Raw genomic sequence first — 25,467 nt, 5'->3', positions numbered from 1 at the left:
CAAAATCTGTCAAGTCATTTGGAGTAGGGACTAGGCCCTCCCTTCTGCCTCTAGGCTAAGGGAGTCTCCCTCCATGGGGAATGTGCTCCCAAAGTCCTGTTGTGCTCCAGGGATACATCCTGGTTCCACTGTGAGAGGTCCCTTATTAGACTGCCCAGGCCTTCTAACTGAGACCCACGTTCAGGAGGTCTGAGTTGGTCCAATGCTGGTTTCCCAGCTATCAGTCTGGGGGGTGGGGATAATTTTATAGTCTAAAAGCACTTCAGGTCAACTGCAGAACAGTTAGTTAAAAACTGAAAATGTTTTGTTGTTTTAAAAATAAATTTAAAAATGCTAAAGGTATTTGCTGTGGAATAATCCTTTCAAATTGGTTTAATAAAAAGCAGACTGGCCAGTAGCCAGGCAGGAAGTATAAGTAGGATAACGAAACCAAGGATGCTGGGAAGGAGGAGGGTAGAAAGAGGAGCCACCAGCAGATGCAGAGGAAGCAGGACATGTAGAAAGGGGTAACAAACCATGAGCCACATGGCGGAGAGTATATAAGAAATATGGGTTAATTTAAAATTTAAGAGTTAGCTAGTGACAAGCCTGAGCTACTGGGTGAGCATTTATAATTAAGATTCCGTGTTGGTTATTTGGAAACTGGTGGGTGGGAAAGAAAAGTCTGCCTACAGGTATTATAAGTCTCTATTGTCATTACTATGCTTTAAATTTATTTGATACATAACTCGGGGCAAGTGATGGAGTGGGTATTGACTTGCTTGACATGGAAAAGAGAAAAGTGGAGAAAAAGTTGTTTTTTTGGACTGCCTCTGTAGTCAGGTATTCACAATAAAAGGCTTTAAATCATGTTACTCGCAGCAAGAAGTATTTGTATTTTTTTTTCCGTAGACCCTTTAATATGGTTCCTCATATTGTGGTGACCCCCAACCCTAAAATTACTTTGTTGCTATTTCATAACTGTAATTTTGCTACTGTTAGGAATCATAATGATATGTTAGACCCCAAAGGGCTTGCAACCCACAGGATGAGAACTACTGACTTAGACTGGCACCTCCATGGATTGTTGTTGCTAGATAGATCTAGCAGCATGCCACCCAACCTGGGATTTTTGCTTTTGGTACACTTACAGAATAGCACTAGTGATTTCATTTCCCACATTATAATTATTTAAACTAGGTCACGTTGACTGTGCTAAAAGACCTCAGTGGTGTTTGTATGCTTGGGGATGAGTCAGGTAGCAGGTCATTTTCTGCATACAGTTTCTTTCCTGTTTATTAATGGCGCTAGAATTCCCAGGTGCTAAAATAAAATTGCTACATAGGTTCCATCAGTCTACTTGCCTTCTTACTTAAACTGATATGTTCTATTTGTGAAGAAAGTATCAAATGTTTGGTAGAGTTTCTTCCTGGGAACTTACTTTCAATAACTTATGAGTTGAAATATATCTTATACATTGGACCAAAGACAACATTAACCCCCTCTACCTTAGTTTCCAGCTGTAGGTCTTTCATACCAGAGCTTTTGATATTTATAGGCAATTTACTTGCAGTCAGGTAGAATGTAGCAAAATTTCTATTGCTTTAATATACTCTGTTGGCTTAGATATGGAGAATCCATCATAGTGGAGGTGATGAATTAAGTGTGTGTGTGTGTGTGTGTGTGTGTGTGTGTGTGTGTGTGTGTGTGTGTGTGTGTTTTGGTTGAGTTTGAACCCAGTGCTTTATTTATGCTAGATGAGCACTGTGCCCCTGAACTACTGAAATTATTGAAGCCTGAATTAATGTTCACATTATAGCTTATATTATAAACCAATAGAGTAGCTTCTAATTTATCAATATATACTCTGCATATAGTATACATTTAATGATAAATTGCTTGCAGTCTCTAGTATAGAGACAAAATAGCTAAACAAAAATTAAAATTCCCAAAATATTCTAGAACACTCCACTACAATAATATTTAAGTTGCTTATCCATGTTTAAAGAATGAAGTATGGAAAAAAAAAAGAATGAAGAATAGTAGGTTTTAATTAAATGCTCATTTTCTTTTTTTACTTACAATAAGCAACTGTATGCAAGACATGGTACATTGTGGTCACAGAGAGGTATAGGACACATGTATTCTCTCAGGAAATGAGTTTTAATATTTACCTTTTGGAAATTTTATAAATATTATTTCTGTACTTTATTGCTTTAGCCACATTTATATGGTAGATAAAAGTAAATGTTTGATGATTGCATGTCTCATAATGAGTTGTGTTTTTTTAGAGAAGTAAAGGTGTGTTGACCATAAAATTTATCCTAAAAAGTTACTTTTGAGTAAGTTGCTAATGGTAGTTTATTTTTGTTGCCTTGGCTTTTAAGAATTGTATTATGCAGTTTAATTAGGTTCTTATTGGAATTTTATTTTGTTAAAATGTTTACAGTAAAATGTAAATATTTAGTCTCACCACTTTTTTTGAGACAATTTCTCTGTGTAGCCCTGGCTGTTCTGTCTCCCAAGTACTGGAATGAAAGGTGCGTGTGCCACCACCACCCAGCATAATATTGTAGCTAACAGTATTATAGAAAACTATTCACAGCCCATTATTTGCTTAATAATTTTCTGTTATTATCACTGTCAACCTAATTTTATGTACACCAATTAGGTCACATGTAACATTTGCAACTCTTGATACTGCTTTTTATTTTCATTCTAAAGTATAAGAAAAAATTTAAGTGTTTTTTTTCTTTTACCTAGTACCTCTTAAATGATTCATCTTAAAAATGCATTACATATGCAAATTAAAAAAATCAACTGTAATTGTATATTAAAATGATTTGTTGCTGTTTCAAGAGACTGGATTAGCATAAACACAGTTAGAAAACTATCAGTTATTAACTATCACAGCCCACTCTCTTGCTAAGAACAATCACAGTTGCTGTATTATGATTAGTTACTTTGATGTTTTATGTCTTTTACAGAAAAGAATCTAGTAAATGAGATCCTGATAATTCTGTATATTCTGTTAATACAACTACCACTTCTTTATTATTTTATTATTTTTAGTTTTTGTTTTCAATACATTTGGTGTGCAGTTTCCCATTCCTCCACTCCTCTTATTGTCCCCTCCATCTCATCTCTGCCCTCCTTCCCCAGATCCACTCCTGGTTTTTGCTTCTTCTGCCTCCTCTCCCCCCACCGCCCCCCCAAGACAGGGTTTCTCTGTATAGTCTTTTTGGCTGTCCAGGAATTTGCTCTGTAGATCAGGTTGATCAGACACTATTTAGAATCAAGTGTTTTTTCTTAGCATGGATAAATTGTTATATTCTCCTTGAGGCTGGAATCTTGTGTAGATGGGAGAGTAAGGGTCAAGGTCAAGCTTACTATCAGACTTAAAATTAGTTTTACTGACTCTGTTTCACATCATAAAACTTATCATGCACTAATGCTTATCATTTTGTAGGGTGGCAGTCCAGGGTCAAGGCAATGGATCCTTTTGTATTCGTGGGGATTCCTATGTTTTAAAGTACTATTTTTAAAAAAGGAAAGATGGTCAGGTTGTTAACAGATAGGTTTAGTTCTTTCATCTATTATGAGAAAGTTTACTTTTTGAAAAGCTTATAGTAAAATGTTCTCAACATTATTTTACTGTTTTTTTTAAACTGAATAAAATGCCAGTATTTTTTTTTTATGAGAACAACATTTTACATATAGTTAATTTAAGGAAGCTAACTTTATTTTTTTTCTTTGTCTTTTTAATTGGGCAAAATATCCCCCTCATTCTTTTTTTTTTTAATAATTAACATCCCTTGATACCTATGAGAAGATACTGTCTCTATGGAATTTGCAAAGAAATCTTAAGCTGAGTTCTAGCCTGTGATAAACATCAAGATCTAAAGCAACCTGAGCGGGGCTGGGGTTCATTTCATCTTACAGCTTACAGTTTATTTTTATTTATTTATTTTATATAATAAGTCCATTTAAATGAAAACAAACATTTATAGACAATATTTGGGAATTTGAGTGTTGTTCTTTCCAAACTATTTCCTGCTGGTAAGGGGCGCTGTCATGGGGGATTCTAAGAAGATGCAGAAATCATGCTGTAGTCTGTAAGGTTGCTTTGTCCAGCTGTTTTGAATGTAGGATCACCTGGTACTCTGTTTCAGGTGGTCTGGCTTGATCAAACTACATTAGTCTGGAAGGAATCCACAGCTTTTCATTTTCTGTGGAAACAAAAATAGAAATTCTTTTCCCCAGTAACTTGTCCTTGAACTTAAATTTTGGAGTCAAAGCATTTTTTAAATTTAATTTATTATTTTACATGTCAATCCCAGTTCCCTCTCTCTCCCTCCCTCCCTCCCTTCCTTCCTCCCTCCCTCCTGCCCTCTTTCCCTCCTTCCCTCCCTTTTACCCTCTCTTCCCTCTCACATGTACCCTAACCACCCTCCCCTCCCATCCCCCACCCCAATTCCATATGTAGGGGAATGCCATCCAGTTGGGGTCATGTAGATCTGACAGGTCATGTGAAGTAGGGACTAGGGCTTCTCTCCTGTCTCTAGGTTAAGGCAGTTATCCCTCCATGGGGGATGTGTTTGCAAGGTTCTTTGTGTACCAGGGATACATCCTGGCTCCACTGTCTGAAGTCCCTTAGACTGCTCAGTCCTTCTGGCTGAGACCCTGAGTCAGTCCCATGCTGGCTTCCCAGCTATCAGTCTGGTGGCCCTATCCCCTCTTTTTCTATGAAAAACCTTATCACACCCAATAAAGAATACATTTAAAATAGTCTAGTCTTCTTATGCAGCTTATGGTAGTATGATTCATTGCTGTGGTTAGGTGTTACCTTAATAGGAGATTTTAAATGTTTGCCAATGTACATACTAATGGATTTGGCTAAGTATTGATATTCTTTTGCCCCTTGTACCTAATTATCATTACCTTGTTTCTGCAGCCACAGAACCTTGGCCTGAAAATGCAACCTTATATCAGCAACTGAGAGGTAGGTTCTTATACACAATTAAAAATGGCTTTGTATTTAAAGTATGCTTATAACTAACAACAAATTCCCAAGCTAAACTGAACCAGCTGACCAACCAAATAAACAAACAAGACTCTCTGCAACCCCCAAATGTGCTAATATAATTGCCTGCAACAAGAATGTAAAACACAATGAAGGAATTCCCTTGTATAATTTGTCTGCGAGATTTTCCCTAAACTTGTATCTGCTAGGTAAACCAACTATTCATAGCCTATAAGGTCCTTAGTTTATTATTGACTCATTATGTTGGTTGCTGTAGGCAGTGTAAAATGATGTGGTTGCAGGAGCACTTGGCAGATTTACTGCACCAATAGCTGAGACAGCAGATTTTTGAAGTCCTGTGGTAAAGTGGGCTCTCAGTAAAAAGGAACTGTTAAAATGTATAGGCTAGGATGGTTCAGGCTCCCTTTAGCAGCTCTTCATATATCATCAGATCACATTATGGACCCCATTTGGGGCTCAGCAGCCTGCTACAGTTGTCAGAAGACTGCAAAGTAATGAAGACTAATAGGCAGCAGCCCCCGTCTTCTAAGCATGGAATTTTTATTGCAGCGAACTTGTCATCTTTCTTTTGTGTGACAGACCTAGACACACTGCAATATTAACTGTAAGCTGGTTTATGTGGTTGTGAATACTTTTACTTTAAACTAGAGAGATTTGAACAGATACTGTTTTATTTCATTTTAATGAAAAGAAAAAAACATTTTTTAAAAATATGAAAGTGAATGTTTTAAATAAGCAAATTTAATTGCTGATAAAATGAGATAAATGATCAAGTAATTTTAGAACAATCCTATTTTATCATTATTTACATATGATAAATTAATTGAAACTATTACATAACAATATTGATACAAAGCTTCATAATTGCTTTAGTATAGGATATCTCTTTTTAAAATAGAAATAGCTTTTAAAAATATTTTAAAATATTTTGCTTATTTAGCAGTTAAACTTTTGACTCAGACCTTTCTTTATGTTTCCACAGGGGAGCAAATTTTGCTTTCTGACAATGCAGCATCTCTTGCTGTGCAGGTAAATATGTAAATTATATATATATATATATAGTTTTTTTTTTTTTTTTGTTCTTTGTGCTTGAGGATGTATGTCATTTTGAGCTGCAGTCCACCCCCTACTGAAAATCTTATACTGTATATTTAGAGTTTTTCTGTGTGATTTAAATATTATCAGTATAGTCTTACTCTTCTGTGAAGTATAATTTTATACAGTATTTTCAATTGTCAGTATGTAAAATAAACGTCATTATCCATTATCCATTTCTTTAAAGAAAAGTATTTTTAGGTGGTAGACATATTCTGTCTTAGCAGTTGTCTTGTTTTTGGTTAGATACAGTATTTTGTTTGGGGTGATAATTTCATTACAAACTCAACTATTCCCTAACTTATTTGTAAAGAGTTGTTCACTACATATTTTTAATCATTATTCTGCTTATTATGTACATGCTAAGCTTAATTCTGTTAGTCTTGAAGTAGATAGAGTCTTACTAGCTATTTGTCATATATTTATTGATTACATGTATATTTATTACTCCCAGTCCACTTATTGAGTACAACTGCTTTTTAAATTTTATATTACAGCTGTGTAATAAAAAAAAATGATTTTTTGGCAGTATAAATTTAAAAATTGTACTATGGCGTACAGGGACAATTATTTACTTTGAAGAAAGTAAATGTTTCTGTAAGTTGTAAAATTATGTAAACATTTTACATATTTAACTGCTAAAGCACTTAGTTTAGTGGTTTCAATCACAAAGATTGACTGTGCTGCATGTAAAAGGAATCTGGAAATATGTGACATATATTGGAGGTGATACTAGAGTCCTGGAGGACAAAGAGAAAGAGGAGGAGAGAAAGTATTTATCAAGCTTTTGTTATGTTGGAGGCATATGCTAAGCATTTAATTTTAGGTCATCTCATTTATATTTTTTATTTAATTTGATAACCTCTGTGTTTAAGAGAAGTGTCTAGAACTGTCATTCACCATGGCAGAGATTGCTTGGTATTCATCTTTGTTTTAAGGCAGAGAAGGAAATAAAAGATGGGAAGAATGTGCTTGGACATTAATTTATTAGTTGATGGATGTATTTTTTTTTTTACAATTGTTTTATATCTTTTACCAAGAGTATAAACTATACTTTTTGCTTTTATTTCATCTTTAAATTCTATTTAATTAATCTTTATTTTCTTTTATCTTTTGATAAATAAATTTTCAGTTATGTGTAATAAATATAGCCTTTATACAGTTTATTAATCTCTTTAGTGGAATAAATGGAATTTAACATTGTACACACACACACACACACACACACACACACTTACTCATACAGTTGCTTGGAATAAAGAATGTACTTAGTAGGTGTATATTGTATAAATGGTTTATTAGTGTGGTGAAGCAATCTTGCCTGATAAATGACAGCACAAATAAATTATTTGCTGTGTGTAAAATAATATTTTCAATCTTTGTATCTTTGAAGAGATAGCTTCAGGGCATGGTGAATATTTTGGTTGAAGCATTGTTTCTTGACCCCTTTTAATTGCTATTTAGGGGATAGCTCTTTAAGGATTTAACAAAGCTAATTAACATTCTTTCCTAAGAAAAATCTTCTAGTGCATGTAGTAAAAGAAAAATATACCAGCTTGGTTTGTATGTGATTTCAGCAGGTTTACTTCTTACTGAAGTCATCTAAGAATCCCTTAGGAAAAAACCCTTAAAATGAAATATATTGTTGTACGGAGTGCTGCAGTAATTAATTTTGAACAAATAGGAAAGACTTTTCAGTAGGAATAAACTACTAATGATTTCAGTTAGGGAGAATTTGGCTCCCTGAAAACATGACAGGGGTTAGGAATGTGGGTTGTCAGCACTGTTGGAGGTATGCATTGGATATCCTTAGTAGACAGCAAGGGTGCTGCTCACTCACTGTTCCACAGTGTATAGGTCAGCTTTCTACAATGAACTCTTCACTTCCAAATATAAGTGGTGTCAAGTTCGAAAGACCAAAGGCTAGATGGTTCAATCAGTTTTTGTACAAAGCAAAATACGAGAATTTAAAAAAAAATTGATATTCAAGTTTTTCTTGGAAGGAAAATTAAAAAGACCCAATGTAGTACATATTGTTGTTGTTATGGCCCTATTAATTTGTTTTCTCACCATAGTTTCTGAAATCATAGTTGCAACTGAAAATAATACCAAAAACAGGCATTCTTAAAATAATAGAATTTTGCTTAACCATTTCAAGTTTTTATCCTACATATGTCACTTAGATGATAAATTAACCAGCATATATTAAAAACTCTTGGTTTTCTTCAATATTCTTTGACTTGACAGCTGATAGTAGCCATGACTATAAATGTGACTTTCTCACATATCTGATATAAACTTTATGGAATAATTTTCTTCTATATAGAGCAACAGCATCTGTTTAGAAGAACCAGCTAAATGTTTGATGTATAGAATTGATCAAAACAGCATGACAAGTATCTATAAACTGTATATTTTCTAGAAGATAACAGATAGAAAACATTGGACATTTTAATAGTCTACCAATTATACCATCAGGAAATTCAGATTTTACTTATCATACAGGCAGGTGTTTATTATATTCTGGAAGCTAAAATGCTTGGCTATTTTTAATAAAAGGCACTTTTATGACTTCAGTTTAAAAGAAAATAATTTTCTTTCTGGTGATCATTTCCCCTGTGATTTGCTTTCTTTGTATCATCTATCTGCAAGTATAGGCTTACCTGAGTGCTGCTTGGCCATAATGTGATCTTGATTGTTGGCTGTAGCGAAAGTTAGTCTGATATATTTTCATGAGCTCAGTGTTTGGCTAACATTGTATGCATACATGAATAGAGACATCGAGGGACTTAGGCTTATTCTGATTGGTCAAACAAACCTGATAATTCTGTTACTTTTGTTTTTTACACTCCAAACTTAGACCAACTACCCAGTAGATAGCTAATATGGTGGAACCACTGAGTAATTCAAAATTTCTAGTAGTCTCATTTTAAAAAATGTAGTTAATTAATTTTAGTAATGTTTTACTTAGCCCAATATATCAAAATATTATCATAATCAGTACAAAATTTATTTTAATTTTTTCAAATGAAATTTAAAGTCTGATATGCACACTTAGCATTCATCTCTTTGTGCTAGCCATATTTCATATGCTCAATAGCCATGTATAACTGTTGGTTCTTGTATTGGACATTGCCAGTTTAGAAATACAACATGAATAAATAAGTACATTTGAATTCTTAAGAATCCATTTTACAAAAAATGTTTTTAAAAGACTTAAGTTCTGAGTGTGTACTGTATTCCTTTAATCCCAGCACTCAGACAGAGTTAGGCATGTCTTGTTTGAGAACAGCCTGGTTTACATAGTGAGTTCCAAGACTGCCAGAGCTACATAGAGAGACCCAGTCTCATCAACAACAGCACCAAAGAAGTTATGTATGTACTGTTTAAGTCAGAATATTAATTATATAGCAAAGGGAAATGGGCAGTTTATCTCTGTTCCAAGGACTATCTTCAGAACTCTGTTTCAAGTTTCTTTCTCTGTAAAATAGACATAAAGTAGATACTGTTCCATTGGCTGGCTAGTGGGAATCAAATGTATTAACATATTTAAAACATTTAGAAAGATATTTGGGGTATTGTAAATATACAGTGGATGTTGATTATTTCCTTCTGTTCTGAATCTTGGCAGAAATACATTCAGTCAATTTCAACAAGGTAATTAGAAGCTTGCAGGCTTGATAATGCCTAAAGAACACTGCCAGGAATAATAATAAATAAATATATATATATATATGTATATATATATATACATATATATATATATATGGTTTTAATGGGAACATTTTTATATTCACATGAACATTAATGATTTTATAGCTACAGTTACAAGATTTTATTAATTCCTTAGGAATTTCATGTGTGAATTTTGATATTTACCCTATTACTCCTCCACCTCTTCCAGATTCACTCTCCATTTTCACCCTTTTCCCAACTTGTGCCCTTTTTCTTCTTTTTATTACCCACCAAGTTCAGTGTCTTCTGCCCATAAATATATATATATATATATATATATATATATATATATATGAATGAGGCTATCCACTAGAGCATGTATAACCATGGTTTCATGCTATGACAAAAATGATAATGTGTAAACCTAATGTTATCTAAGAATATTAAGACATTTTAAAATTTAATATTAAAAGTATTTGCTTATAACCAACTCTACTGAGAGCTTTTATATAGAGTATTATGATCAATCCTTACCACAGCCCAATGCAGGGAGCTACTATTACTCTTAATTTTTAAAATGTGGGGGCTAGAGATGTTTTAGTGGTTAAGAACACTGAATGCTCTTCCAGAGAACTCTGGTGCAGTTCCCAGCATCCACATGGCAGCTCACATGGCAGTAACTTCAGTTCTAGGCATTGCATGGTGTAAAGACATACATGCAAAACACCCACATGAAAAAAAATTTAAAAAATTAAGATCTGCCACATACATAAAATCCCAGCTTTTTGGAGACTGAGGCAGAAGGATCATAAATTCAAGTCCAGCTGTGGCTAGATGAGTTTCAGGCCAGCCTGAGCTATATAGTGAGACCCAGTCTTAAACATCCAGCAACAAAGCCAGAAAACACAAAACAAAAAGTAGAAATCCTAAAAGTCCAGAGCTAGTTTTTCTAAAGATACAGAGCCCACTAATTATGGAGGAAAACAGAAAGTGATAGTTATTGGTTGAGTTCTGTGTATGGGTACCTTATTTTTATTAGCTTAATCTTTATGAGTCTAGTGCTGTGTGAGTTACGTGTCAGAACAATAGTCTCCTATGGAAATACTGTGGAATTGGCACTGTTACAATGCCTTCTTCTACACAGAGGAAAATGGTGAGGCAGAGGGGTTCAATTGTTGGCCTAATAATACATGACTCCTCTACCCCCCAACCCACCCCTGAGATAGGGTTTCCTTGTGTAGCCCTGGCTGTGCTGGAACTTGCTCTCTAGACCATGCTGGTCTCAAACTCAGAGATCTACCTGCCTCTGCCTCCTGAATGCTTTGATTAAAGGTGTGTGCCAACACTGCCTTGCTAATAAGTGAATTTTTAATTATACATAATTTCTGACATTTTCTGCTATATTACATACAATTCACATAAAAGTATGGAAGAAACATGTCTTAGTTTTTGGAATTTAGAAATGTAGTAAAGGTATTCTTGTGCTATTATTAGGCTTGTTAAATAGTGAAAAAGAAATTCTTTTTGAAAAATACTAAAGCTATAGAACTATAAATTGTTGAGAAGAGAATTAATACCTGTTTCGACTTTAAAGATTTATACATTTTTTTTGTGAATGTCATATATATATATATATATATATATATATATATATATATGAAGATATTACCTTCTAGTGGGGTTTAGAAATAATTTCATTTAATATATATGAAGCCAATTTAAACGACCTGGCTTTTCTTTTTTGTGTGTCGTTTGAGTTGTTTTTTAGTGTTTACAGACTGATGATCATTATTAGAATACTACATGAAAAAGTAGTCTTTTTAACATTAAGAATGACATTTAAGCTCAAATTAAAAAGAAAGTCTTTCATTTAATCTTTATTTTCCTTGATTTTTGTGAGTAAGTAACTAAAAATGAAAAAAACACAAAAGCTATTTTTTTCTGTTGACAATATTGTCAAAAATTGAACATTTATGGGTATCATTAATGCTTTGTACACTAACATGTTAGATGGGCTGATATTTACTTAAGCTGACTCTTGCTTTTGTCTTTTAGTAAATGAACCTTAAGTGGAGGTATTTATTAGTGGCGAAATGGTCAAATTCTAATGTAATCTTTGGAGGCGAGCAGTGAGGAGTACCTTTTTCCTTTGGATTGCAAGTCAGTTGTTGTATTAGAGAATGTATGAAAATAGTTCCTTGTCAAGTCATTTAGATAAATGGCCAGAGTAGACAGCTTGCCTGCAGAATTTTAGGTAAAATAATCTTGAGTATTTGGTTGGGTTGCATATATTTTTGTTTTAAACAAGTTGTTATATGCAGTATATATCAGCTGATATTTCAATAGAGAATGAATAAAATATTGTAGAAAATATTTAAAATTAAAGCTGCTTTTTTCATAGTTTTATAAAATATGAATTTAAAGATTTTAAACTCTGTCCTCACTTTGATCATACTCTGTAAAGTGAGGTTTCTGTATTTACTTTTAGAGTTAGGCGACAGCAATAACAACTAAGAAAAAGAGAACAGCAGCAGCCATCCTTCTCAGTATTCTAGAATGAGCAAGATGAAGGCTGCAGAGGTTTCCTTGATATCACCGCATTTAAATTCTTGAGATTTATTATTTTATGTTACACTAATTAGGTCATGATAGTAAGTTACACTTAAAACACCTGGCATGAGTTATGAAGTATAAGTGAATAAGTATAAAATGTGATGTTTCTAAATAACACTGAACTTACATAGCAAGCAGACTTTAACAGTAAAACAATTTCAATATTCATATTAGTTCTTTAGCACATAAATGGTATGATTTGTAACTAGCTTTGTAGGATTTGCAGTCATGAAGTATTGCATATTCAAAATAAAATAGGTGACTAAGTTGTCATTTTTAGTAATTTGTGAAATAGTTTATACCAGCTAGTATTTTCTAATACAAATATTTTATTGAACTTATTAAAAAGCATGTTTCTATTGGTTTCTGAGAAATTATAAGTTAGAGTACCATCACATTTTTGTTTGTTTTTTTAAAAGGTAAGTATCAAAGTGTATGTTAAAATCTGTTGCAGTTAAATAGAACAATGAAGACATAGTGGTAAGAAGAAGACAATCTATTTTAAGTAGAAAAATGCTTGCATTCTTCATTATTAGATGTACAGTATCAGCATAATCGATCTAGCAGTATTATATTTGAGCTGAAAACACACTTAAAATTGAGACCATACACTATCCTGTGTGAGTGAAACATCTTTCATATAGTTCTAAGATGAAATTACCCTTGAATGAATAGCATCTTCATTTATCTTCAAACCTCTTCTGTGCTTTTAGTGAATCTATTCTTTCAACATTCCACAGGAATTACATTATACTGTTATACCAGAGTACCTCTGCAATGTGAAATAGATTGGTTTGGAAAATGAACTTGGCTTTGCTATAAATTACATTCACAGGTACAAAGGAATTTGTTATTTTGTTTAAAATAGTCACAAATATAATTACAGTCTTAATTTATGTTAAACTACAAATAGCGCTATTACTGTAACTGTATTAGGAACTTAATATGTCTATTTAAGAATGATACCTAACACTTCTCATTTGTAACCTTAGATACATTATTTCAATTATGGGGTCTGAAGCTGTTTGATATAAAATGAATTATTTTGTTGATAGATTTGTTCATGGTTTTTAATTTTAAAACGTCTCTCTTTGGTAAAGTGGAAAATAATTTTTCAGTTGTCACCACTGATTTTTCTTTGTGTTCTGGTGAAACAGAATAGGAATTAAAATCAGAATCATTTTCATTTTGTGCCCTGAAAGTGGCATTGCATGATTGAGAATAAGTCTTATAGAATTTCTACATAAAGTGTTTCAGTTGTAGTTGTAACATGAATATAAGTTTTGTCCTAAGGTGAAGCCTGGGTGGTGAAGTCTATGGAAACTCCTCTGGTTGGATTGAAATGGGTCATCACCTAGCTAGATATTGAGCAGCTGTGTCAGCATGCTCTGTGTGATGGAAGAAACCATCTTAAGCTTTCCTCAGTCTTAAATTGGATTAAAGAAAATGATTTTAAAATTTGGATTATTTAACTGGCACTTGGCTGATTTATTGCTGATAAGTACATTTTGAGTGTATTATGTGTTTAACTCATAAGATAAATATTAATATACCTTCAAAATAAAGAAGAAAGAAGCTGGCTAGTGCAGCTCACTGATAAATACCCATGGTTGTGTTATAATTACTTATCTGAAATGAAGTAAGTATATTGTATGTCCCTACTATGTGTTTAGCTAATCAAAATTAAATTTTTTTTGTTACTGTTATTTTTCTCAGTTGAAACTATAACAAAACTTTACATCTCTTCATAGAATGTAGAAAACACTTTGTTTCCCTTCACTCCAGTCTCCAATGAGTGCCAACTGTGCTGCTGGTGTTGAGGTTCTTGGTATATAAGAATTATTCTTTTTTCTGTTTGACTGCTTTATAACTTCTTTTTCTTAATTTTCCCTTAAAATTTATTTTCATTTATATGTAACTTTAATAGGCAGAGCCTATTTCTTTTTCTAATCTGATTTTGGTTGCTTTTATAAAGAATCTAATATTTTCCAAGCTGTCAGATGTTGATGTATCTAAAATGGAGTTAAATATTCTGGGAATAGTTTTCATGGGAGTATGTACTAAGGATGGTTCTAGTCTCTGATGCAAACTGTCTTCATATGTTCTTTTAAATGTCATTTTCATGCTTCGGCAACAGATTTGCCCTATATAAAGTATCTTTTGCTTATTGAGTTATGATTTCTGATTACTAAATAGGTAAATTGAACTTCTGTTTTCTAAACCAATGCCTGCTTATTGATAGGTATAAGTATAGATTTTTAAAAATAATAATTAGTAGGTGTGGGTCTACTTTAAAACACTGAGCTTTGGATTCATTAAAAGATGACAGTCCTTAAGCTTGCCAGTGCTTTTCAGTAACTTATTGTATGCCAAGGATAGGTAATAAAGACAGTCATAGTCTGTAGGTACTGATAGAACTTATCCCGAAGGGGGAGGTTTTTCATTGCATGATTTTGATAAATTATAAAGGAAAAGTTTATGTCAGTGCTATATGTTTATTTACTTCTTGTTTTTGCTTTGTTAGAAAAGATTATATAGTTTTGTGTGTTGAAAATCAATAATTTCCTTTTTTCCTTCGGCTCGTAACCAATATTGTAAGAACAAGCTTACCCAAAAGTCTTACTTTTGATGAGGTGTACCTGGTGCCAAGATCCACATCTTTGACTTGGGACAGAAAATGACAAATGTTGATGAATTCCCACTTTGAGACTACATGGTATCAGATAAATATTAGCCACTCTCTTCCAAAGCCCTGGAAGCTGCGCATATTTGTGCCTACAAATACTTGGTAAAGAATTGTGGCAAGGATAGCGTTCATATTCGAGTGAGGCCTCACCCTTTTCATGTCATGCAGGTCAACAAGATGTTGTCTTGTCCTGGGGCTGACACACTCCACTCCAGACAGCGAAGCCCCAGGGCACAGTAACCAGGATTCACATTGGCCAGGTCACCATGTCCATTTACACCAGGCTTCAGAGTAAGGACATGTGATTGAGGCTCTGCCTAGAGCCAAGTGTACGTTCCCTGGCTGCTTGAACAGAGAAGTAGGTCTCACCATGCAGTGAGATTGAAGACATGGTTGCTGAGAAGCAGCTCCTTCCTGATAATCTTGCATTCCTGAGGGAGTCCATAGTACTCTCCTGTACCCTACCAAATCATGTTCAGTAATAAATCTCATATCCAGTCAAAATAAAGAAAAAAGAAAAAAAAAATCACTCAGATCATTCAGTATTTTATATTCTTTCAAAAAATAACTTGTTTTTTCTATCCCGTTAGCATCTAGAGATTTTTATTTTAACTCACAAATTTGCAGTTTGTTTTATATACTATTAATAAGAATATAGTATATAATATTTTCTTTTTTTCTCATAAGTAGGTACCCAAAGTAATAAACTATGCAAGGTCAACTTTCTTTTGAAGTCATCAAAATTAAATAGTCTCCCTTCTCAGATGGATAAACAAGTTAATATCACTACCATTATAATACCTTATATTTGTTGAACTACTCTGTGCCAAATGTATCAAAAGTGTTTGACAAATAGCACCTTGATCAACCTATATAGCTAAGTTAGGGATGTATGGAACTTTCAAGGTTATGTAGTCCCTGAGATTCACCCAGATATTCCCTTTCACTGGGAGTCTTCTACTCTGTCACCCTCTTGATATTTTATACTGACTTGCAGGGATTTCCATTTTTCTAGTATATGCCCACGTTAGTCTTCCCTTTAGCCAATCTGAGGTTGTTAAGGAGTGGGAGAGGCTTATCTATTCAGGAAAAGGATGGCTAGAGGACTCCTTCAGAAAGTACAATTACTCTAAGTGGTGCTAGGGACAGCAGACAGGGCAGCACTACCTTTATGCAAAAGTCATGGCTAAGGAGGCTCACTTTGGCTGACTGTTTCCAAGTATGTGCATTTCTCACCATTTTCTGTACTTAAATTCTGCAGTTGAATCAAAGGCTGTTTGATGTTTGAAGGTATTAACATTGTAGATTCTATATCTTTATCTGTATATCTATATATCTACCTTCTGTTAAAAATCATATTAGACTTAACTTTTCTGGAAATGGGTGCCATTTTGGTTTTATTTATTTATTGATTGATTGGTTTATTGTTTTTTGAGACAGGGTTTCTCTGTATAGCTCTGATTGTCTTGGAATTTACTCTGTAGACCATGCCAGCCTTGAACTCACAGAGACCCGCCTGCCTCTCTGCCTCCCGAGTGCTGGGATTAAAATCATGTGCCACCACCACCCAGCAGTTTTAAATTTAACTTAACCAATTTTCTCCCATATTTCTTTCAGGAATATCCCTAGCATGTTTGGTAATAAAGACTTGAATTGTGATATGCATGTTGTTTGAGATGCTGCTGAGGCATCTCTCCAGTTCTTGTAATTTCTATTTGTAATGTTTAACCGAGTCACTTTGAGATTATGTCAGCCTTTCATGCCTTGTTATTTTATGTACTGGCTACCCCTGTTATAATCCCATGCTATCCACCAGACATCACCCTATCCCACAGAAGTTTGGTATCTGTGCTGAATAATAAATGCAGTAGACCTTAGGCACAAGTGCCTCTTGAATATGAAAAAATGACTAGACAGCCTGAGAAATTGATTTGAAAATTTTGTCAATATTATTAAAGTTAAATTTAACCTAAATAGCAACTTGTTGCTAGTGATTACCATATTGGACAGCCTTGTTATAAAACATTGGGATAGAATATGCTAAGGAAATGGTTTCATGTTGTTACTTCTTTGAATTGCTTTGGAATTAAGTATCCAGCTGAACAATAAGAAGTTGTTAACCTAAATTCATTGTTATAACCAAAACTACATTTTTCTCACCTAAGAATAAAAATAAATATTTCTCCTTCAAATAAAAATCAAAATGTGTTTCTGGTTAGTGTATCATAGGCTGTTGTTTGGAGTACCGACTCAGACCCTCTGAACGTGGGTCTCAGTTAAAAGGCCTGGGCAGTCTAAGGGTCCTCTCACAGTGGAACCAGGATGCACAAAAGGACTTTGGGAGCACATTCCCCATGGAGGGAATTCCCTTAGCCTAGAGGCAGGAGGGAGGGCCTAGACCCTACTCCAAATGACAGATTTTGGTGATCCCTCCTGGAAGGCATCACCCTCCCTGCGGAGTAGGGGAGATATGGGATGGGGGGTGTCAGGGGGCATGGGAGGGAGGGAGAGGGAACTGGGATCGGTATGTAAAATAAGAATATATATATGAGGGGGTTGGAAATATCTCAGAGGTTAAGAGCTCATATTTTTTAGTTAAGTTTCTAGTGTTGGATGGCTTATGGCTACCTGTGACTCAAGCTCTAAAGCCTTTGACCTTCATGGGTACCCATACATGTCTGCCCCCCCCCCATACACACTTAAACATTTAAAAAGTGTGAAAGTTGAAAGTACTGTTTTGGAACTTCAGTTCCCTTCCTTCTTATAAAGAGAGTACAAAAGTACTAGTTAAGTCAGAGCTTCCTTTTGCTTCGGAGTTTTTACATATTGAAGATAATCATGGTAATACTTTTTTTTTTTTTTTACATTCTTAATATTTAGATGGAAGTTCTCTATGATAGCAAGCTTCTTTGTGACCTCTAGATGAATTCAGAAATTACTTCTGAACCAGTGATGAAGAGTAAATGTATTAATGTTACAAAATTAATCTTTGTCTATTAAGAATAATGCCCACAGTGGTTTGTAAGATGAGTGCTGTTAAATTGGTCAAAATTCAGTTTTTTATTAATAAACAAGGAAAATATTTGGGGTTTAAGTATGGGTTTTATTATTCAACAATATAGTTCTACTTTTCAAAAAAGTGAACTAAAGTTCTATGGAATATTGATTGGTATAATTATACTATACATGTAGTACAATTTCATACCATATGTACCCATTTGTATGGTGTTAGTGGTTGCTAATTAACAGTTAAATATTATTCAGGCCTTTGAAGAGAACTAAATTCTTTCAAACTCTTGCTTCGTTGAAGGCCTTAGTTTCTCCTAGACTTTCCTTCTCAACAAATGATTTCTCTTCATATTTCACAGTTAATGTGAGTACATTCTCATTTTCTTGTCTTTTTTTGTTTTGTGTGTGTATGTGTTTATGTGTTCATGTGTGCATGTATATGGAGATCAGAGGTTGATGTCAGGTGTCATTTTCCACTCTTTTTTTTTTTTTTGGGTAAAGGGGCTCACTGTGTACTAATCCTGGCAAGCCAGGTTGGCTGTAAACTCAGAGATGCTTCTGCATCTTGAGTCCTGGAATTAAAATCTTGAGTTCTGGAATTAAAATCATGGGCACAGTGGCTAGCTCCACCTTACTTTTTGAGACAGGTTTCTCACTGAACCTGAAACTTGACCAGGAATCTCCAGGTCTCTGCTTTTCCCTAGGTGGGATCACCCTGTGTTGTGGGTCCTAGGAATTTAAACTCAGGTCCTCAAGTTTGAGCTGAACTTTTGCTGACTGAACTGTCTCCTCAGCCCTAGTCTTTACTTTTATGAAATCAGTTTGTAGTCAATCACTGTTGATCTCTGCTTTCTTTATGAAAAGGGTCCTGTTTCCTGATGCTTCTCTCTACCTGGTTATTATTATCTCTGTTTCTTCTGATCATGTCTGTTTCTACTGACTGCAAGTCGTTTGTAGTGCTGAGATAGAAACCAGGACCCTGCACTTAATACCTGCTGCTGAGACTTCTCCCTGCAGGGAAAGGGGAGAATATGGCTGGGTGAGGGGAGGACAGAGAACCACACCTGCCACAGTAAACTCTTGCCCACTCTGTTTGCTTCCCTCAGACAACATTGCAAAGTAAGCAACATCAAATCCTACAGTATTACAAGTTAGTTGTAGGAAAATTGAAGGAGATGGTAAGGAGGCCAGCAGAAATACAAAGAAGAAATAAAGACATTCATTGGCTTTCTAAAACATTTCTTTTGTTTGGGGGGGGGGGGTCAGTTGTACATAAGTTACAACAGTGTAGTAGTCAGGCTGTGAATAAAGGGGATTTATTTATTTATTTTTAAGGGAAGCATTTGTACTTTATTAGAGGACTGGAATTTTAATTTTCATATAGCCATACCACCCTGAATGCACCCAATCTTGTCTTTTGCTTTTCTTTCTTTCTTATTTCCTTTGAGACAGGGCCTCTATATAGCCCTGGCTGTTTTGGAACTCACCATGTAGATCAGGCTAACCTCAAATTCAGAGGTCCGCCTGCCTACCAAATACTGAGACTAAAGGTGTGTGTTATCACACGCAACTTATATTTTTTCTTTAACATAAAAAAATTCTTCAAAAGTAAAAGTTTTTAAAATTCTGGTTTTGGATATTGATAGGAGATGTCCTATTGAATGCTGTGAATATATGTTTCTCTTATTGGTTGGTGAATTAAGCTGTTTTGGTCAATGGACAGTCAGGATGTAGCCAGGCAGGAAGTATAGGCAGGGCTACCAGACTAGGAGAATTCTGGGATGAGGAACGCCAAAAAGTGAGTTGCCAAAGAGACATCATGTAGCTGTGGAGAAAGCAAGAGGCAGGGGTATCACTGTAAACCAGGACCATGTGGGGATACAATTTTCATAATAAGAAGCCTGAGCTATTAGCCAAACAGTTTGTAATTAATATAACCCCTTGCATATTTATTTGGGACTAAATGGCTGTGGGACCTGTCAGGGCAGAAACTTCTGTCTACAAATGTAAATAGGAGTTCTTAATTGGTCTGATTAATAAAAACCCAGAGTCAGATATAGAGGAAATTGCTGTGAGATTAGAGAGAAGGAGTAAGCCACAGCCACACCTTACCTCCCAGCACACAAGAGAGTGAGTTCCTGTTTTTCTCTGCTTATATCCTGTTTCTGCCCAGTGATCTCACTTCCTGTCTGTCTGTATAGACCTCCAGACCTCTGTGGTTAGCTAATGGCAAGCTCCATTCTCTGGGCTTTATTTGTACTAGCAAGATAACATCACATATCCCCTTTTTTGTTTAAATGAAAAAAAAAGATGATTATAGCTAATATAAGAAAAATATATACAATAAGTACAGTACGTAAATATAATATATATACGGGCAATAAGTACATTAACAGTGTCTTATCCATTAGCATTTGACAAATTCATAGAAAATACTTCATATCTATAGTTTCTTGATGAGTTCAAAGTCTTGTACTTAATTTACTTCTATTCTGATTTGCATTATCAAATTTTCTTTAATATCTTTCAAACCTGTTAAGTCATATTTAGTGAGTTACTTTACTGAGCCTGGTAAATAAGGAAAACATAACTATACTATCTAGTCTTCAACTCCTTCAGAGACGTGAGAAGGAAATAATATTAACTGAGTAAACAGTAAATGTGAGCAAGCAACTTCCAAAAAATGTGAGAAATGACAGAAACAGCTGGCTGCCTGGACAATCACCCAAAGTTGCTCTTCATCGTTGGGGCATCCATCTTTGGCCTATAGGCCTAGTGTATCTGACAGACATTCTGTGAAACAGGATAATCTGAAGGACTGGACTGCCTTGTCTTGGCAATGTTTGCAGTCACTCTTTGCTGTCCAATTTGGACAGTATACTGTCAGCAGTTGAGGCAAGGACACTTTGCCCAGTGGCTTACCTTTGCCACAAAGAAAGTAAACTCCATGTGTAGTTTCTTTGATGCCCATCATCTTCTGCAACGTAGATTGGTGCTGACAAGAGCAGACATGTCTCATTATCATAAAACATGTTAAATGCCATATTTTGTAGATCTCTTAAATGTTTGAAGATGACCTATTTTCTAAAATATATCTGTTTGACCTTGTAAACATTATCTAATGTGACTACAAGTTCAATTGTAATAGTTGACTAATTACTAAACTACATTTCCATATTGTTCTATATAGTTGATAATAATAACATTCAAGGATAAACATTTGTATTATATTGTTAAATGAGCTGTATAAGTACAATACCTTGAACGATATTAGAAATGTATGTACAATATGTTTTAGGGAAATTAATATCAAATTTGTACCAATATACAACATTTGCCTACAGTATATAAAAATCCAATCCAAAGTAAAATATTTAAAACTAGTAGTTGCTTTTTAAGAGTAGATTCAATAATAAGTCAAGGCCATGTGGAGATGCACAGATTAATAGAAATGGGCTAATAAAAAAAGAGCTAGCCAATAAGAAGCCTGAGCCAATGCCCATTGGTGTGTTTATTTGGGACTCACCAGCTACAGGGCCAAGAGGAACAGAAAATTCCATCTACAGGATGTACTGTGATTTACCTTCTCCATTATTGGTAGACATTTAATTCCTTCAAAATTTTTCTTTCTATAAATCAAGTAAATAACTTGTCTCTTTAAAATTTTTATTTAATTTTATGTTTGTTTATTAGTTGTTATGTGTGAGAGAGCATGAACATGCATGTCACCATGTTTATAAAGAAGTCAGAGAATAACTTGCAAGTTGGGTTCTTTTCACCACATTGTAAATGGAGGTTTCTCATCTTAACCAGTTCCATAGTTGCTTTTAAAATAGTTATTCTGAGGCTTAATATCAATTATAATTGTTTGGCTGACTAGCTTCTCAATTAAATTAGTCCATTTTTATTATTTTATGTTTTACCACAAAGCTTATAGCTTGTTACCTCACATCTTGCTTCCCTGGTGGCTACATGTCATCTCCCGACTCCACCTTTTTTCTGTCCATAACTCTGCTTTGATTTCCTACCTAGCTATATTCTGCCTGGCCATTGGTCAAAACTTTACTCATCAACCAATAAAAATAACACATATTTGCAGCATACAGAAGGACATCCCACATCGCTACATTGGTTTTGAGGGTGTCATTCTTGGGTTGTCAGGCACCTTTACTCATTGGGGCTATCTCCTTCTCTCCTTGTTAACCTAGAAACCATGTCAGGATTTTGAGGATTACTGAAAGAACATTGAAGTAGCCGAAATAACATTTTGAATTTTCTAATACAGTAAGAAAGATGGTGATCTTGCCATGAGTCAAAAAATTAAACCATCAGTATCTTAGTAAAATTTTGACGTTTGACGTTAGTCATCCATTAAAACTAAAGCAATATGTTATATTGCTTACTTACATAAAGTAATGTAAAATATGAATAACACTTTTAAGTGTATGCAATTGTCTTACAAGTCTTATATATTTACTAATGACTTAGTCTTTTTTTTTTAAGTAAAATGATATTTTTGTTTGGAAACTTTAAATTCATCATTTTCCAATGGAATATTACTCTATGGAGTATGTAGTTTAGAAAAGGAATGAAGAGTTCTTTTCAAATATGCATGTATTTTTTTTCTAGGCTTATTATATTTCTCTTTATTTACAGGCCTTTTTGCAAATGTGTAATCTGCCTGTCAAAGTGGTGTGTAGGGCAAATGCAGAATATATGTCTCCATCTGGTAAGTGTGTGTGTTTTCTGTTAATACTGTGTTTATTTGTTATTTGATACTGAGGATTGAACCTAAAGCCTTGGACATGATGCTAGGTAATTGCTTTACCACTGGCCATATTTCTAGCCCCCGATGTTAAAATCCTTAGGGTTTTGTTTTGTTTTGTTTTTGCCCCTTTGAAGAATTGTCACCCTTCTTTTATCTAATGTTTTAAAGTACTTTTTATTAAAGCTTCACTTTTATTTTTTAAATGATAATAGTGATCTATGTTATATGCTAGTAGATTTAATGCCAGTACATTTAACTGCTCCCAAATAAATAGGATTCAAATAATTGGTATAAAAATATGATGCTGGCCAGGCAGTGGTGGCACACACCTCTAGTCCCAGCACTTGGAAGCCATAGGCAGGCAGATCTCTGTGAGTTTAAGTCTAGCCTGGTTTACAAAGCTACACAGAGAAACCCTGTCTTGAAAAATCGGAAAAACAAAATACATATATATATTGCCATAAAACTAATTAAATGTTAAATATAATATCACCGATTATTTTCATTTTGGTTTTGCTAGAGCAACAGCAACACAGAATCACTCTTTTATGAATAAGTGATTGTGTAGGTATGCTTTATTCCTTTCTTATACATAAAAAATTTGTCAATCTCTTCATGTGGATATGGTGATTATTTAGGAATTATTTGTGTTTAATATTTTCTTTAAGGGTGGTAATAATTGTTAGACCCATCCCATAACACTGAAATTCCATATAAATGTACATCTATTAGATTTCTGAATAAACTTTTAGAAAACATTTCTAAGAAAAAATTTCTAGACAGAAATCCAATAGATTTTGGATTTTTAGAGGTTTCTATTGCTGTGGTGAAACACTATAACCAGAAGCAAGTTGGGGAAGAAAAGAATTTATTTGGCTTACATACTTCTGAATCTCAGTTCATTGAGGGAAACCAAAGCAGTAATTCAACCTGGGTGGGCATCTCGAGGCAAGAGATGATGCAGAGCATGGAGGAATACTCCTCATGGCTTGCTCAGCCTGCTTTTTTGTAGGATCACCAGCATAGGGGTGGCATCATCCATAATGGGCTTAGTCCTTCTACTTCAATCACTAATTAAGAAAATGCACTCCCTCCATTGAAGGCCATCCCAATACCAATAAAGCCACACTTTGTAGTAACACAATTCCCTATGAACTTATGGGGGCCTACCATACCTACATATAAAATAATTAGTAATTTAACACTGAAGTTAAAATAAGTGGCAAGAAGTGACATAGTTTATGTATTTAGGTTACTGTGCTTATATAATTTAGGGATTAACTTAATTTTCCACACTCTGAAAAGCAAACAGATAAATATTAGAGCAAGCATGTAGTATGCTAACATTTACTGCCATATATTCAGGCCTTTTTACTAAGATATTTATACTTCATCTTAGTATTTCAAATTAGTATTATTAGTATTTCCTTTATCATGATTGGGAGTGATAAGTGCAAAAAAACTGCCTACTTAATAATGTAGTTTTTTTTTTGTTTGTTTGTTTTTTGCTTTTTTTTTTTTTTTTTTTTTTTTTAAAGAGACAAGGTCTCACTGTCTTAGGGTTTCTGTTGCTGTGACAAAACACCATGACCATGGCAATTCTTATAAAGGAAAATATTTAATTGGGACTGACTTGACATTTCAGAGGTTTAGTTCATTATTATCATGGCAGGAAGCATGGCAGCATGCAGGCTGACATAGTGCTGGAGAGGAAACAGAGTTCTACATCTGGATCCATAGGGAGCAGGAAGAGACAGTGAGTGACTAGGCATGGCTTGACCAGCTGGAACCTCAAAGCCCACCCTCCAGTGACAATTCTTCCAACAAGGCCACACCTACTATTAGTGTCACTCCTTATGAGCTTGTGGGGACCATTTTCATTCAAACCATCACACTCACTATATTTCTTTGGCTATTTGGGCACTCTCTATGTAGACCAGGCTGCCCATGAACTCACAGAGATCCTCCTGCTGTACCTCCTGAGTGTTGAGATTAAAGGAATGTACTACTAACACCAGACTTGTAATGGGCTTTTAAAATAGAGAACATAAGACAGCACACATTAAGCCTGTAGTAGCTGTGTCCAGTTATTAACTATTTTCCTGGGGAGTTTACTTCTCTTCTTGTAACTTCATCTGTTACATGAGCTAATCAGACTAGATGACATCTAAGTTTCTAGTTAATAGTCTCTGAATGTACAGACTTACTTGGCAACATGTTAATGCTTTCTTTAGGAAAAAAACTGAACTAGTTAGGGCCAAGGAGATGGTTCTGTATTTAATCTGTACACATGAGGCACATTGTTCAGATCTCCAGTGCCCACACAAAATGTTGGGCATGCCAGCTCCTGCCTGCAATCCCAGAGCTAGGAAACAGAGACACGCCGGTCTAGCTAATCTTCAAGCTCTAAGTCCAGTGAGAGACTCAAAATAAGGTGGGGGCAGACTGGTAGAAATGATATAAGGACATTGATGTCATATCAACTTCTGGCCACTGTGTGCGCACGCACACACACACACACACACACACACACACACACACACACACGCTCATGCACACAAAAAGAAGAATAAAATGATCTGGGGTGACTTCTGTCCA

The 25,467-nt window shown here is 34.6% G+C and overlaps 1 protein-coding gene across 3 annotated transcripts in view; it reads left to right on the top strand.

Moving 5' to 3' along the window:
- The window catches only part of Mtx2 (metaxin 2), a 57,136-nt gene that overhangs the window by 18,512 nt on the left and 13,157 nt on the right, over window positions 1–25,467 (top strand). For 2 of the 3 annotated variants that reach the window (XM_051184444.1, XM_051184442.1), the window contains exons 2-4: window positions 4,934–4,981; window positions 6,006–6,052; window positions 22,758–22,830. In XM_051184444.1, coding sequence (XP_051040401.1) covers window positions 4,934–4,981; window positions 6,006–6,052; window positions 22,758–22,830 — 168 coding nt within the window. Of the gene's footprint in view, window positions 1–4,933; window positions 4,982–6,005; window positions 6,053–18,356; window positions 18,466–22,757; window positions 22,831–25,467 lie in introns of all 3 variants that reach the window. The other variant, XM_051184443.1, reaches the window with a different exon arrangement.

This window comes from Phodopus roborovskii, unplaced genomic scaffold (genome assembly GCF_943737965.1).
Source record: "Phodopus roborovskii unplaced genomic scaffold, PHOROB, whole genome shotgun sequence".
In the NCBI taxonomy this organism is placed as follows: domain Eukaryota; kingdom Metazoa; phylum Chordata; class Mammalia; order Rodentia; family Cricetidae; genus Phodopus; species Phodopus roborovskii.
Note: the sequence above shows the minus strand (reverse complement) of the source record. Positions and strands in the feature narration are given on the sequence as shown.